Source organism: Pinus tabuliformis, chromosome 4_2 (genome assembly GCF_031772625.1).
Source record: "Pinus tabuliformis cultivar Carrire ecotype Pingquan chromosome 4_2, CPIR1, whole genome shotgun sequence".
Lineage (NCBI taxonomy): Eukaryota > Viridiplantae > Streptophyta > Pinopsida > Pinales > Pinaceae > Pinus > Pinus tabuliformis.
Window position 1 is genome coordinate 484,396,207 of NC_142304.1, and position 18,058 is coordinate 484,414,264.

The 18,058-nt window shown below is 36.8% G+C and overlaps 1 protein-coding gene across 1 annotated transcript; it reads left to right on the plus strand.

The window, feature by feature from the left end:
- Window positions 1-5,568: 5,568 nt before the first annotated feature.
- Window positions 5,569-6,797, plus strand: LOC149170068 (uncharacterized). The gene is made up of 4 exons (XM_089425434.1): window positions 5,569-5,638; window positions 5,766-5,887; window positions 6,283-6,487; window positions 6,628-6,797. The coding sequence occupies exons 1-4, from the start codon at window positions 5,569-5,571 to the stop codon at window positions 6,795-6,797; spliced, it is 567 nt and encodes a 188-aa protein (XP_089281560.1).
- The last annotated feature ends 11,261 nt before the right edge of the window (window positions 6,798-18,058 follow it).

Here is an 18,058-nt window from a genome sequence, read left to right on the forward strand (position 1 = left end):
TATCTTTTCAGGCTTCTTAGCATGGACTGCATCTTTATATGAAAATGCCTTAGCTGAGGATGACTCTCCAGCAACTCCTCCTCTCAAACGAAGGGTTAAAATAATGGATGCATCTTTCTTAATGCCGTAAAAAGAAATAGGATGGAGATCCTCTAGTTGTTTACCTTCGTGGAGAAGCCGTTGAGCTGCAGAGGGGATCCCCAGTTTGATGTTCAGTGTATGCTTGAGATTCTGCACTAGATCTGTCTGGCTTACCCATTGTAGCATAGTTTTGCCTGTAATGAGCTTGATTTGTATCTGGAATGAGGGAGAAAAGTCCGAATGCCTCTTTCCCCTGCAGATCTATGAAGAGAGGAGGCATACGCTTTGATTGATTTTCATTTCCTGGATTTGCCCCATGGGCAGAAGAGGCGTACAACCAATCGGTGCAAACCCTTCCTTCCCGAAAGCCACGATCCGAGGAGGAGCAGCGAAGGGTTCTGCGTGATCTTCCTTGGCCGCTGCACCGACATTCTGAAGAGGGCCACATAAGCGCATTGTGGAAGCAGGGGGCTGAGTCCATGCTACCCCAGAGCTCTCGGCAAAGAGTTCTGCGTGAGCATCCGTGTCTGCGGCGCCGACGTTCATGGTATGGACATCTTGCGAATCTGCAGAGAGGAGAAAGACACTTAACCTGTGCATGAATCTCTCGAAACCATCTGCAGCAGGGGCATTCAAAGACCCAATGGCGGCCGAGGGCAAGGAGGCGGCATATCTAGGGTTCATCCTTGGAGCCGTCTTGCTCGAGCAATCTCTTCTTCTTTTTGAAATCCAGTAATCCTACAACACTTACTTTGTAAACTCTCATAAATTGTTGCAACAAGTAAATCATGATTTTATGTAATTGATCTAAAGAAGAAAATAAAATTATTTTTGTAATGCTTGAATAATGGTTTTCATGATCAAGGAATTTTATTTTTAGTTGAAGCTCCCATTATGAGCTATTAGGTTGGTCATCAAGTCATAAAGTCTAGTAAAGTCAATGTCAAGGATTGAAGACCCATTTGGGCATGTAATTCATTGTAAAATAAAATTTGTTAACCCTCCAAGGCCATGTCAGAAGATATCCTTGAAGTCAGCCTAAGGATGATCCTAGAAAAGGCATGTGAACCTTGTCACAAGGAAAAGTTAACTTATTCTTGACGGACAAACCACTATATATAAGGAAGCTCAGCCTCACCTAGGACAAAGCTCAGTCAAGCATCTAAGAGAAGAAAAGGAGCACGAAATCACAAGAAGAGTTGCCTCATAACCAACCAGAAGGAGGAGAGGAAGAGAAAAGGTCTTTGTCATTGTTTTTGGGTTAGTTTCCTCACACATGTGGCTGAAATAAGGGTTTTCACAGTGGTATCAAATCAATTGTTGAAGAATTCATTAAGAAGGTCTTCAATCCACCTCCCTTGCTTGTCAAGATCACTAAGGGAAGTCTTCAAGTAAATTGAAGGAGGAAAGCATCCTAAAATCTCTCCATCACCTCACATGTGCGAAATCACAGAAGTAAATATTGCATATCTTTGGAAAGGGTCCAAAATTTCAAAGTAACCGATACTAGTAGTGCAAGAAGGCAGTTTGACTTATGTTGACTTTGACAAGTAGAAGAAGCAGTGAAGAAGGGTCTTGTGACTTGATCTTGGAGAGGTTGTTGTGTCAAGGGTCTTGGTCTTAGTATTCATCAATTGAATTCTCTATAAGAAGAAGAATTTGTTTTGGGTTTTCCTCTTAAGTTAGAGAGGTTTTGGCCCTTGCTGATCACCTATGCTTTGTGTCTCTTGTCTCATTATTTATGCTTTGATAGCTGTTTAATGGAGAAGAACCCTATAATAATCTAAACAAAGAGAAGAACCTAATCTAAATAAGTAAAAATAATTCACAAGCAATTCTCATTAGAAGAGAACTCACCTAATCCTAATGCCCTAGATTTCTCAACAATGGTAAGGCAAAATTTTTCTTACTATAATTCCTTTTGATGACTATGAGGTGGTTTTAGGCTGAGAGTTTCTGAGAGAAGCATTGTTTTTTGTAATTCCTCACTTGGATCATTTGATGATATTTTTCATACCATCACTAATGATGTTGCCTATTGTGAGAGGTAGTGCTAGGATGTTATTTTGAGTGTCATCCATACATATGGATGATGGTGTTTTTTTGAGATCATGAGATGTTCAAATAAGATGCTCTAATGCATTAGGAGAGGATTCAAGACACGGAGGTTAAGTTTTGATGAAGATAGGATTATAGACATGGAGGGTAGGTTTTGATGAGTAGAGTATATCTTGGTACAACATTTAGGAATTATTCTAGCTTTGGTAGACATGACTTTAGAGAGGGTTCCAAATCAAAGAGAGGATGGAGTGGAGGTGATATTTCTAGATCACTTCAAAAATTAGGTGGATATGTCACGTGTGACCTTGGAGTGCGATGAGGGGAATCCACATTCCTGGTACATATGTGCTAAATAGGATATTGGAACTACTATAGAGGAATTTGGAGCCAGTGAGCGGTCGTATGATATTGAGTTGGAGTGACTCATCAAAGAGGTAGAAGGAAATATCTATTCCTATACTCCTTTGTTGATGTATATTTGCAAAAGTATGGAGGCACTTTCTTGAGAGTAGTGGAGTTGAAATGGGATGGAGATAAGGGTGGTAGTCATAAGGTTAACCCACCCTTCCTTCTCATTGATCCATTAGAGTGTCCCTCATTGCAAATAGTATCTTCATGAGTTATTGTTCTTGGGTGCTATGGAGGTACCTATGGTTAGATTGAATGAGGTCAGAGATGCTTGGAGGGACACTGTAGGAAATGGGAGCACTTGCATGGGGAAGAGAGATCCTGTGGATTTGACATGATGATGATATTAAATACCTAATTAGTTGGAAAAACAAGGGAATCTATCACGTAGATTCAAATATGAGTTTATTCAAAGTAGAGGTGTGGTGACCGATCAACAAGGTTGACTTCACGCTATGAGACATATTTGGGTGACTTGGTTATAGGGTTGCTGATTGGAGGATTTTTTAGGATGGAAATGATTTTGAGTAGGGGAGGATGTAAGACCCTCAAGCATTGCAGTGAATAGGGTGCATGAGTGTGCTCAAACTTATAAGAAATGGTAGTCTTGGCTTTGTTATATACATGCAATTTTGGGGATTCCTTGACTTGGAAAGAACCACATGAAATCTTGGCTTAATGAGCTAGTGACATGAGTTTGGCACCATGACTAACTAACATTGCGACATCACATAGCATGGGTACACCTAGATGTGCACTTGGACCATGCATGGGATTATGTAGTTAAATACCAAATTTGGTGTTTCCATCATCATTGGATGGGGATTCATGCAATGACAATGGACTAATCAATACAACATGAGAATTGTGTCACACGAGTTGAGTGGGTGAAGATTTCCCATACAATTGGCATAGGCTTCACTTCATATGAATGGAGGACCGAGACAATTGAACGAGAACATATGTTGAGATGGGTCGAATGATTTAGCTAGGTGCAGACCCACATGATCACACCACACTTGAGATGAGTGACCCAGAATGTGTGCACTTGGAAATTGGGATGAGTTAGGTCAACCAACATGTGAACACAAAGATGATATGGAATGGAATAGTCATGTAAGACGAGTTCGGGTGTGGGATGATGTGTGGAATGGGGCCAACAAAATGACTTAGAAGTAATGGGTATATGAGACTTCGACAAGGGATGTGTAATGTCGACAAAATGAAGGATCATGAACAATGCCGATTAGGCGAGGTATGCTACAAAACATCCACACACACACACACATATATATAATAGATATAATGGAATGGAGAAGGATGAATGAACCAAGCAAGGGAGCAAGGACAAACAACAAAGTTTAGGAGTTAGGAGAAGGTGGATTTTGGGAGGGACTGAACAAAGCATGAGATGAGATGGAGGAGGGCATGACTCGGACACATCCTACTAGATGGGTGGACATGTGGGCCAGAGTGTGATGTGGAAACCATGTGATGTGCCTCTCCCCTTAGATGATCAATAGGTGGAAGCAACCACACTTGAGAATTTTGTGTTATGCAAAAAATTGGTGTTTGATGGACTCAACTGAAATTTTACATTTGGGGTAAAATTTGATGTTCAAGCTAAAATTTGGTGTTGGGATGAAACTTGGGGTTTGGGTTGAAACTTGACATTCCACTAGAATTTGCCGTTTAACTGAAATTTGATATTCAAGGAGAACTTTGAATTTTTGTGCTCTGATGGGAATAGAATTTGAGGTTCATATTGGAGTTGGCCATGAAGGCCTCTATTGTATGATTTGGCATGAGTTGCCTAGATTGTATGCCGATAGCCTCTTTGATGTAATCTTTGTCAATATTACACGTGCTAGGTATTAGGCTGGTGAGTAGTTTGCTCCATATATTATGACAATAGTATAATAGTAGACATATGTACTATTGTGATTGTATGACATGTGATGAAGTACATAATTAAATAAATGGTAAATTTGTTAAGTGTATATATATTCTGCACATACTTAACTAAAAGAGAAGAGTAGGCATAGTCCAAGTTTAAGTATTTATGTTCTAGGAAAACTTGTGAATGAAAAAATATTAGTGTTGCACACCCTAAGATTTCACGATATTCCTAAATCCATGAAGGTTCTTTTGGGGTTGTAATAGGAGTTGGAAGGACTATCCCTATACTCCTAAGCCCATTGCAACCACCCACAAGCCATACTAAGCTAATTAACTAAATTTTGAACGTGGAGAGACCCCTATACTATCAACAAACACTAGTGAAACCCCAATATTAATCACCAAACACTTTCCAATGCAAAATATACCTCATTTAGCCTTTCCTTTGAATATCTACTTAAATACCCTATATTACTTTCTTGTATACATTACATCCCATGTATAACGAATCACGATAAATTCAAGGAATGACCACCAAAGATTTACCTCCTTTTTCTTTTTCGATGAGTATTCATGGCGAAGATTCAACCTTTTTCCTAAACTCAATATAAATCTGATTAAGAATATCTAAAAAAAATTCCCACAATCTTGATGCAGTTTAAGATTTTTCTTTAAAATAGCGAATTTAACCTCCCCATAACATAAAATGTTCGGTTTACTATCGATTTCTATGACCGGAACGCCAGCCCCACCCTTCAGGCTCGGCGAGCCTTGTGGCTAGGGCTGAAAGACCAACCATGTAACGGGACGTTCCGCATTCCTCCCATATATCTGCTGTAAAACCAATATATTTCGCCCAAACTTATTGGAAAATTAGCTGGCAGTTAGACTACACTTCGCCTAATTTGGCAAAGAAGGCTTGTGGGTTAAAACGACTATCCAATGCTTTCGCCTAAAGAAACTCCCACAGCTGTCAATCACACTCCTGTACCGATTTCCTAATATTATACCCATTTGCTACTTGTATAAATATTTATATGAAGTGGTGCTACGTACATTATTTACATCCACTTACAGGAAAACGGAGTTGTAACCGAGAGTCAGAGCAGTAAAGAAGAAATGGGCGTTATGAAGCTTTTTCTGACGACCTTAGCCCTAATTTCAGTTACAACTCCGCAAGTTGTTTACGGTTTGTACTCGGAGAATTGATTTTATTTTATTTCATCGAGAATCTTGTGATTGGCTACCTCAGTGGTTTTCCCTTAGTGATATTTTAGTCTAGAAAGTGCTTACAATTGGAAATCATTAATGACCAGGGCGAATAGCATGCGAGAAGCTTCCACTGGAGGTTTGCGCGTTTTCTGTGTCGTCCTCTGGAGCACGTTGCGTGCTTGAGAAGTCCATCTTGAGGGATGGCAATGTGCAGTATGAATGCCAGGTGAGTTTACATTGTTTTCAAACCATTTTGAACTCTAATAATGACATTTCTTATGCATTTTACATGATTTATATTTTATAACTGAAGAAATTGTATATAAGTAAATTTTCAAGTATATATAATTTTGTTTGGGATTGGATTGGGATTGGATCACAAAATTTATGGGAATTAAACGTCTTATCTAACTACTTATTAGAGGGAATCTTTCGCAATTATAGAGGGAATCTTTCGACATTACACAGTTATCTTTAGACAATTTTTTGGACTTTCGGAAATCCAAATTTTTGGCATCTAATTAGTTTAAAATCCCAAAAATCCCAAAAAAAACAACTCCCAAAACTATAACCTAAATAAGTAATTGATAATATTACATTAAATTGGGTAAATCTGCGCAGTCTTCTGACATTATTGCCGAGAATATTAATGAGGGGGTAGAAACGGAAGAATGCATGAATGCATGTGGAGTAGAGAGATTGGCTGTGGGGATGTCTACAGATGCTCTAGCAGATGGCCATTTTACAAAGAAACTATGCTCTTCAAATTGTTACGACAAGTGCCCCAACATCCTCGATCTCTACTTCAACCTCGCTGCAGGGGAAGGTGATTATACTAGTCAACATTCGATATTTAATAGACATAATCATAAGCTTTCGATATGAGATATCATATAGTTGCAGATATGGTTTCTACATCTGAAGTTAGCCCATCATTAATATATACATTGTATCTATGTTGTGCAGGCATATACTTGCCCCGCCTATGCGAGGCTCACCGAAGTGGAGATCGGCGGATTATAAGTGAGGTTATATCTGAGTCGAAATCAGGCATAGTGGCCGAATCATTTGCTCCTGCTCCCATTTCGTCTCCATCCGTTGGTGCTCCCGCTTCCTCTCCATCTGTTGGTTTCTAGGCAGAACGTTATTCTACACTTACGAAACTTCTTAGTAATCGGGTACATATCTTATTCGAGTCGGAAGTAAACAGCTCATTCCTTTACATATGGCTATAGCAATGACTCTGTCAATTTCTAACCAGAAATCTTGTGCTTTATTTGTTCCATGCAGAATTTAGCTACCTTGATGGTAGGGGTCTATATTATATTATCAAGAGCAGAAGGCCCATAAGCCATACAGATTTCGAATTAAATCAGTTTGGGATCCTATGAAAATATTCTTTAAATTTATATTAATGATGTATGTTTCAGGCTTTTCAAGCCTTCTCAGCATTTTCCCCGTATTTTGGATGTAATGGGCTGACTTGGTTCCGTCATAAAATAAAGTTCATAGACCAAGTTGCTTATAAGAACTCTCTCATCGTTATGTTTTACATTTGAGCTTGTAAAATCTTATGTGTTTCTCCAAACACTTGTGAGTTATGGTGATAAAGATCATGCTGCAATGCTTTATTTCCTTTCCAATTTGAACATGTAAATTTTTTTAAAGAGGAAGGATATCTTATCAATTATTGAGATACTTTAAATTAAATTACAATGAGTTTAAAATTGAGCTTTTACCACATGTAATTGTTATGGTTTTTTTAAAATGTAATTGTTATGGTTTTTTAAGATTTTAAAAATTTAAGGGTTTAGAATTTTACTAAAAAAAAATTATACTAAAAATTTCAACATGGCTTTTTTAAAATTGATTTTAAGAATAACGGTAAACTCTATCTTCCATAAAATATATCTCTAAATTATAATAAAAGAAACTATGAAATTATCACTACTTGTACTATTATACTTCTCTTCAACCTCCACAAAATTTGATTAACTAAAACTTCCTAGCAAAAAATGTTATATTGAAAATAAAAACATGCCTTGTTTGAGACTAATTTCAAGATTAATCACAAACCCTAACTTCTAGAGTGATCTAGGTGGATAGCTCGCCCACCTTTTCTACTAACTCAATGGTTCTATATCTTCTTTGTAGTTTTTTATGGTTTTTTGGTCACAAACTTTTAGGAATGTTTTTAGGGCCTAAATGATGTTTTTTTTGCCCATTTGGAGGGCCAAGGTTTCCATGGCATGATCTAACCCTAGCCAAGATCTATATTCCTTCAATAGTTCTTTCCAATAAGCTATTATCCACCGAAATGAATATTGTATGCAAAATTTTCTTCCTTGAGAAATTGATATTCCAATTAACAACCTTAGGGCCCATATATCTTTTGGCACTTCATCTTCTAAGACTAGGATTTGGACCTCTAGGGCTCTTTCTTTATGTTAAAAGGTCATTATTTTGGCCTATTGTAATGTATTTTTGTGAATGTGTGTAACCACCATCTCTCTTTCTTTAGTGATATATACCATTGTTCTAACCATTTTGTGTTCTATAATATTATGTAATTTTATTTGTTAATAAGAGTTGGGTTTTCATTATGTTTCTATGTTTTCTTCTATTTTCCTCTCTGTGTGTGTTTCATTTCCTTTCATATCTTTTATGTATTTCCTTTTGCAACCGAGATCATGATATGAGAGCAATTTTCTCCTTGTTGTTTCCTAATGCATGTCCTTGAGGAGGTCAAGGTATGGAGAATTGGGTTTTTGACTAGTTTCTCTTGAGAATATTCATTTCCACCAACCAAAGTGGCCTCCCATAGAATAAGAAAATAGAGATGATAGAGCAAGATATCCTATGAGTTTGTTTCTTGAGGAAGCACTTATGTGACATAAGAATGATATGGTGGAAAATTTCTCCAAATCCTTCTACAACTACCAACATCGGCCAAGGTGTCTTCAACAACTGGCAATTTTGGAGGTGTGAAACCCTTCAAGGTACAAGTCAAATTTAATATCCACTTATTTGAATGCAAAACGGATGTAAATGTTTTGGAGAAATGGTTAAATCTACTAGAGTGCTATTAGTATACCCATTATTTTCTAACAATGAAATGATCACCTTAGCATTTCTAAAAATCATTCTGCATATGAAATATTTATGGGTAGGTTACTAGGAGAGACATAACGAGTTACTAGGACCCACATGATAAGCTTTTGTTGATGTCCACAATTAATAATTCTACCCTATAGGGAACTATGATGACTAGTACATGAGGTGAACAATTTTGCAATATGAGAGAGACTAGACAATGCCAAAACACACCAATATTTTCCCTATTTTACACTCAAATATTGGCATCAAACACTCTACGTAGCACTAGGTTATGAAGAAACATAATCGTCTATTTAGGAACATCTAAACAAACAAGGATTTCATGAAATTCTCATCATTGCGAGTTACATATTAATATTTTGTCAAAATTGAACAAAAATTTAAGTAGAGGAAAAAGTGGGAATATGGATTTGCAAATTTGCGACAAGAAAAGACTAGAAAATGTGGCCCTATCTTGCAAAATGAGGGACAAGGAAAGGAGAGTCAATTCTAATACAACCATCCCAAGTCACATGAAAATAAAGGTAATGGGAATTCAAATAAAAATAAAAATAATAGAAAGTGATGTGAGTTCCATGAAAGTCCCTTGCATGAAAACACTAATGAATGTTACTTGAAATAATCATTTTTGGTTGACCTTAAAGGAAAAAAAAACAGACTCTAACTTGTATTATGACGTGGAATAAGGTAAAGGGAAATTTTTGATTAACGCAAAATTTAGGGCTACCATCATGACTGAAAAGATCCAACTAGAAGTGTTAGAGTAACCTAAGGAGGGGGAGCACCTCTTCCATTCATAGACTCGGGTGAAGGGGACTCCACTACATGTAATCGTTAATAATGAAGTCATAATAAATTGATCTCAAATGAGGTCATCAAGATTTTGAATTTGCAGATATTGTGACACCCCAAGCCATACACCATTTTTTGTTTGACCTATGGATGAGGCATCCACCACAATCATCAATGTCACCTATCCTATAATATCAAGTCCTTCAAAGATATGGTACCATGTGATGTTTCCACACTTGAAGTTTGTAGTATTATTTTAGGACACTAATAGACATGGGCGAAAAATATGACGACAAAATTCGATGGAAGGGATAAAATCAAAAAAGTCGTTAGAAGTTAAATTTATTTTTTGTTAATTTCCTTTTTAAATCTCAACATCGAATATCAGATAGGAGTTCCTTTACCATCGAATATCCAATGGGAGTGCTTATACTGTTGAATATATGATGTTGATTCCAATATCAAACAAATGTCAGGGAATCATTGTACAACTGTCAATTCCACCATTAATGGCATCATTCCATTTGACAACATCTAATTTAGGACCAATTTGTGTTGATTTTAACTAATCATAAAAAATAAAAAATTAATATTATAATTATATATAAGGTTAATATTGTATTATTAGGATATATATATATATATATCATATGACTTTGACATAGTTGCTATAATATAATTTTGACATAATAGGAAGCACCAGTAGGTTTGTTTTGAAAGGTTGTAGGCTTATTTTGAGGTTATTTTTTGAAGAAATCCATCATTGAAAGTTTGGTGAGGAGAAATGTCACATAACATTCCTCAAGGCCAAGGAGACATGGGATTAGCATCGGGGGTTTTGGAGGATTAAAAATGTTATTTCCTTTGTAAAAGATGCAAGGGTTGAATTTAAGGAGTCTTCTAATAAAAACAACTAAATGGCATTGTAGAGACCATGGACACACTAAAGGTGGGCATGGATGTCATCCATTAGTAAGTTATTCATTATATGTCTTTGTATTGTAGATCGTTTTGGTAAATGTTTATATGTATATTGTATTTTAGATTATATGTCTTTGTATTGTATTTCTATTGTAAATGTTTATATTTTTTGGGAGATATTTAACCTATGTTATCATCTTGATGTGGAGAAATATTATTTAATTATTATGGTTAGGGTCAAGTTAGGGGTTAATTAGTTTATGGGCTTAGGGACTAGCGGTTTATAGGCTTAGGGGAATGGGGTTAAGGTGTTAGGGGGTTAATGTATGTTTAGGGGATTTATTAAAAAGTTTAAATTTATAAACCATGATTTATTAAAATGTTATGTTCCTCACTAGTACAATGTATTTCGTTTATAAAAGAGACTCTTTCTCATTTTTTAAGGAAAAAAATATGGGACACAAATCTTGCACTTGGTTAATCAATTTTTTTTAGGTGACAATGAACTTTTTAAGCCCAAGTGATATATAAGAGCGAATAACTCTCTATATAATGTCTCCTTTTGTGATAAGTAAAGGGTTTCATCTATTGTAAATTCTGAGAAAACTTGAAGTAATATCAAAGATATAATAGTTCTAGGAAAATGGTAGATTAATGAAATGTTTGATAAATCATTAAAGTTTTTTTTTCCAAATTTATCTTACTTATTATCACTCATGCAAGGTAGACCATTCCATTTTGAATCACCTTTGAAGTAGACACATTGTTTTTATTCTATAACATTCACTTACCACTAAGTACAAATGAGTGAGTTTTTGACATTTTGGTCAAATATTCAACTAAGTCGTCAAAAAGAAAGAATATCCTATTTTGTGTAGAAGGAGATATTGATGCCATGACTTAGTAAAAAAGGGTTTCCTATGAAAATTATCTTTAGTGGGTTCCCTTCCACTTGCCTAAAGAAAAAAGGGGATCCTATCTAATTCTCTTACATATGTTATTGATTTCAAAGTTTACAAGTGAAAACATATGAGGAAAATACAAAATAAAATTAAGCTAATAAGTTAGATCAACAAACACATTGTTGCCTTGATTTTTATTAGCTAACCTAGACAATATGAGACCTACATATTTAGGAGAAATGATAAAAAAAATAATAGGAAATTAGGAAGAAAACAGTATAGAAAGAATAATTAGGGACAAGCACAAGACCAAATAATAAAGAATAAGAAAAACTTATCTTCCTCTTGTACATTAAGCCTAGACCCATCTAGCCACCAACTAATTTTAGTAGTAACTTTCATTGTGAGAATACTAATTAAAAGTCCATATCCACTTTAGAAATATTTTTTTTAATTAAAAATATATAATATAAAATACACCCTCCACATGTCAAAATTGAAGATTTAAGAGTAGGGGATAAAATACATTTTGTGTCCTTTACCCTCTCATTATCTTGTCTTATGGAATCCATTATGAACAATATTGTAGTATTTACCTTGAGATTTTTTGTAACACCCTCCTCCCACATTTACCCAAGTTAACAAGTCTGCTAGGGTAAATATATGAAGAGAGGCTACTACAATCTGATTCAAATCCCCATATATATTTTAGGAAGTGGAACTGATGGAACATAGACAACCTAATCTTTTACACTTGCAACATAAACCCCATGTGCCATCCATCCCATCCAAGTGACTAGCGCCTGAGACAAACTAAAATTTAACTTCCCTGGAGCCTTGGTCGCTCCCATGAGATGGGAATGCATGCGACTAGGGCCCTTTAGTCATTCTCACAAAATGGGCATGAAAGCAACTAGGGTCTTTTTTAGCTAGTTTTGATCCCGTGATCCCAGATTCTCTACCACTTTTTCCGGGTCAGGACTTAGGTCACTAGCTGAAACCACATGAAACTTTTAGGAATTAAAAGTAACATCGAAACAGTGATGCAAATTTAAATACTTGAACAAATAATTGGCTGATCCCCTCCTAGCCATGACAGAAATTTTGTCAAACATGTCACAAATATGCATTCTATAGGTCATAACAATAGATCTGAGCATAAGGGTCTCATACTTATCTAAGAATTGCTAAGAAGCATTGATGTCTTATCACATTAGCTACATTATCATCTATTAGCTCATATATTGATTGTAAATTAATTTACAAATAAAAACATGATAAGAGACATACATCACCAGTGTCATAAAACATGCTCATAACTATCATATACCCAATAGAAATAACAAGGATACATCAGCCATAATGCCTCATACGAACCAGTGTATTTTCCCATAAAATACCAAAGAGAAATAGTTCTTATTAATGAATGATTAGGCCAACCAGGTTTATTACATCCACATACCACCCAACCATATATTCGCTAAGCCAAATCTTTCTTTTAGCTAATCACCCATTTATTATATTCCAAGCATGAATGTGGGACTTATAACAAAAATCAATTAGGGATTCCTGAGGCTACTTCACCTCATCCTAAAAAATAGAGTCAGGCTTTACCACAATCCCCAACAGATCACTAGGTCATAAATAATAAACATACAATACCAGGATTTACCACAATCCTCATCAGATCATTAGGCCAAAAACAAGCATGGATGTCACGAGATATCTCCACCTACACCTTGAGGGATTTTTCCATCCCATCCTCTCGGTTTTACCGTGTATCCTGCCATTACCATTCAAGGAATTCATACATCTATGATGTCTGCACCCTCTAGGATTTAGCGTGTATCCCATCCCAGGATTCCTACGCCCAATCAAGGGTACTCACCACTGAGCTTTACCATGTATCCCACCATTCACCAGTTAAGGGATTCCTAGGCTCAATCAAGGTGTTCACAGTTAGGCTTTATCGTGTATCCCATATCATGATTCCTAGGCCTTATGAATAATCGTAGGACCACCCCACTCAGCTTTGATTCCATCCGGCAATCTAACCCAACCACACACAAAAGAACCCATCATAACATAGCTATTCAGGAATGGCAAGGCTAGGCTGAAAAACAATGTCATGCGTGGAAACACCCATGCCAATGACAACAAGAGAATCAAATGCACACATGCATGTACCATGCATGCCAAACCTAGCAAGAAAATCAGACATGCAAATCGATACCTACAAATAATCCCACTGTAGTTGTTAGATCTTGCTATTCCTTCCTTGATCTTTGCTTCCTCTTGCCTTATTTGTTTTTCTTGATTCAATGCTAAAGTCCTCTAAGAAAACTCTAAGTGTCCAAGAGTGTAAGAGAGAGAATAGAGAGAGAGCTCCAAAATTGGACTCAAAAAAGGTCTATAATCCTCATATATATATATATATATATATATATATATATATATATATCAATGAAGCCTCTATTTTCTTCAATTTTCTATTATTTTTCTTCATTTTCGTCGTCACATGCAACTTGTGACCTTTCACCTTCATTTTCTCCTAATTTCCATTATTTTCGTAGATAAAATTCCAAATAATGCCTCATGCCTTTCCAAAGCCTTTTGAATTTCCTTAGCCATAATAAACCAAATGAACACCCACACTAGGATGTCTTTCCCAACATTCAACTTAGAATAAGTGTCCCATAACCGTCATTATTATTTTTCCTTTATTAACTTTTATTACATGGAATTTTCACTAGGGTTGTTACAAAACCCTCCCCCTTGGGGGAACACCATCCTTAGTGTTCAATGATTCCTATAAACTAGCAAACTGCTGAAAACAAAACATACTTCTCATGGAGCTTTATAACTTAGCTCATTGCGGTATTTACAATGACCACTATTGAGACATGACAAACATACCATTTACTGGAGCTTTATAACATAACTCATTACGATATTTACAATAACAACCACATATACTTATGCAAATTTGCTTCAGCAAGAAAATAAACATATTGCCTATGGAGCTTTATAAATCTAGCTTGATACAATATTTACAATAATATACACATATGCACATTTTCTTAGCCAACAAATAAAAGGATACGATACCCATATCAGCAACAAGGGAATCTAGAGGCTTACACCTCCACCCTCAAAAGTAGTACAGGGATTCACCTCCTTCCCAACGAGTCTGAAATACACTGCCAAAGTCAAAGCTGCATCTAATTTCCAATGCTACAATCCTCTGTTGATGTCATCTTAGTGAATAGTTATCGGCTCATTGTTCCAAGGCACATTCCCAATGTGCATCTGATTCCATCTTGAAATGCTAATGATGAAAAAAATCCATCCTAAGACTACCCTTCTCTACTACACAATCCCTTGGGAAATCTGGTCACCCCCTTCCAAGTTCCCTAACATCCCCTATCTCAAGCGATTAATCTCTTGGCAAGGCTTCCTCGCATCACAAGGTCAAATAACTAAGGCATAAACCTTCCTCAAAACCATCATACTAGTCACAACATGCTTATGGAAATCAATGGACACTATTGGGCACCAATGTCCCACAATGGCCCTGCTCCTGAAGTGCTTTGCCAACATATTGTTCCTGTCTAAATTCCTTTTGTTGCAGCTGCTAATCCTCGCAATCAGTTTCAACCACCCAACCGGGAATTTCTGTGCTTCTTGTACAAAGCACATAACTTCCATTAGATTTTAAATAAATTGAAATAAATTCACATCATACCTCATTGGTAGCTCGCTAATAAGGTACACTTGCAATCTTATTTACTTCCTTTGATAATAAGTCAAACTAGTATATTTGATCAAATCATTATGTGTAAACATATCACATCCAGTTAACTCGAAACACAACCATAATAGAACAAATCATGAATCACATGCAATCATCATAAACCAGAATCATAGATCACATGCATAATAAAACTGGAATAAACTATTGATACTTATTCTTTAATCAATCCTTGGCTTCTACCTTTATCCTTTGTCCTTTCTGTACGCACAACAGATCAGTTGCCACACCCAACAAAAACCAATGCCTTTTCTTTTCCTCAATCACATACACATACACAATGTAGATCACAATAGATACACCTACACAGAAGGTATGACACCCATAATACATGTATTACAAAAAGTACAACAGATAAAATACGCTTGTCACGATGTCATGAATACACAATGCACATATGTAGTACTGCATGTACAGAACACAACATGTACAACATGAACACAATACCACATGTACACCAATACCATATGTACAACATATACACAGTACCACTTGTACACAACACCACGTGCACAACTTGTGCACATCATCACATGTACATGACACCAACTGGACAATGCCACATGTACACCACACCACCTGTACAACGTGTACACAACACCACATGTACACAACACCACATGAACAACATGTACATGACACCACATGTACACAACACCACATGTAGATAGCACCACATGTACAATCATGCACACAACACCATATGCACACAACACCACATGCACGACATGTACACAACAACACATGCACAAAGCACCACATGTACAACATCTACACAACACCATATGTACAGAATGCCGCATATCCAACATGCACACAACAATGCATATCCATTATGTGCAGAGTACAATATGTACACATGATGAGGAGATGAACTTTATGCTAAGAAATTAAAGTGCGCAAAAATTCTTGAAAATAGCACCAATCGAAGAGCTCGCCAATCTGAATCCAATGCAACTTGAATCACTCAAAACCGATATTTTATTCTCTTGATATCACGTTCTAATCGTTTTCCCAAATAAGTAAAATTTGAGGAGGCCTATTGACTCGGCAAATAATTGGTTTGACTATACTGTTGAGTTAGCAGGGTGACCATATAGGTACGATCCAATCACATTCTAACACTTGGCATGCTCTAGTTTGCTGGTTTTGGCAGACGTGGTCGAAATATTATTGGTGGTTGAGTTTGTGAGTTGGACCTATGAATGGGAGCCACATCGCCCAATGGGAGGATGCCACCTGGCATCCCGATATTTGTGCAAAATATTATTATCAGCCAAACTACCTCTAGGAAATTCCAACACAAGACCTCTGATCCAACAATGCTCTTATTAACAATGGTGGCATGTTTATATTTAAACTTAATGTGTTTTGTATTTGGGGATAGGGTTGGGGCTAAGCCTTAGCCCCTAGTCACCCCATGCCCATGAGACTGCAGCTAGGGGAGCCAATGGCTCAGGCTTAGCCTCGACCCATGGTTTTGGCACTAGTAGATAAAAGCCAATGAACCACAACGTATATACCCTGGAGCCAACATTTGAAGGTGCTAATGAATGAGACTAGCACATGGTCACCTTACCGCCATGGAACCACAGTGAAGGGATCAATGGTGGGTGATAAGGCTAAGCCCTAACCTAGGCCATATGGCGTTTCATGTGACCCTTAGCATGGATTTTGGGCGCTAGGTGGAGGAGCTTGCGGTAGGGGGCTAATCTTGAGGTCATATGTGACCCCAATATGACCGTGCACCAGTGGATTGTGGGCTTCAACAGGTAGGGTGGGCCATCGGCCCGACCCTTAGACACTTGGAACCCTATGTGACCTCGTCCCCAAGTTTTAGGGGCTTAACTGGCGAGGGTAGGTGTTAAGTCCCAACCCTTAGCCCTATGTGGCCCATGTGGTCTTGTTTTTGGGATTAATGGGTCTAAGGATAAATTAACTCTCCAACATAATACACCGGTGGGTAGCGAAATTGTCCTTCCATTAGCAAATGTTGGGGCGGATATGTAGAACCGATAGACAACAGGTCGAATTTTTAGGATGGTTAACAATCAAGTTGATGGGAGAGCTTCGGAGCTCATATATTTTTGTGTTTTTACCCAAATTGAGCTCATAAAGAGTCCACTTAGGTGTTTTTAGATGTTCTAAATCCATTTATAACCTCTAATTTCTTATTTGAGCACATCTACAATATGTTTTTGGAGGTTTGAGACTAAAGGTGTATGGACTAGTCAAGGTTTGGAAGTAGTTCTGGAAGGCATTTGGGCATGGAGAAGACCTTGTAGGGGTATTCTCACTTCCATAAGGCTACTGCAATAGTTGTAACTAGTAGGGTTCAACTCAAGTTCAACTTCTCTTAAGATGAAGTTTTGTTTATATGCTTCAATGTGGAATTGACGTATGTCGCCTTTGTAGGAGATTCTTTGAGTTGTTGTTCTTTGTAGGAAAACATTACCTTGTAGGGATAATAACCACATATTTATTTGTAACAAATGTTTATCTACTTCATTTGATAGTGAATATATGAATGGTCTAGTCATGTTGACATGCCCGGAGATGTAGCCCAGGAGGGGTGAACTTCGTCAACAAACCTTTTGTCTTTCTCTTCATTATGCCTACATGGATTATGTGATGTTATGTTTATTATGTTAAGTTACATATGAAGACTAATTCATGACTTTAAGAGATATTGGAAACCTGTTTATTTCAAGACCCGATTTTTACCTTGCAAAGTTTCGACACAATCCTAATTTTTGTTTTATTTGATTTTGGAAAAGAGGAATAAATCACCTAATCTAATTCCATATCAACACAACACCGCATATCCAACATGTACACAACACCATCTATACCC

Bases quoted from the DNA above. Each gene is read 5' to 3' on its own strand.
- LOC149170068 (XM_089425434.1), top strand. From the start codon at position 5,569: ATGGGCGTTATGAAGCTTTTTCTGACGACCTTAGCCCTAATTTCAGTT. The intron at 5,639-5,765 runs GTTTGTACTCGG...ATTAATGACCAG, and splicing joins AACTCCGCAAGTTGTTTACG to GGCGAATAGCATGCGAGAAG. The intron at 6,488-6,627 runs GTGATTATACTA...TATGTTGTGCAG, and splicing joins CAACCTCGCTGCAGGGGAAG to GCATATACTTGCCCCGCCTA.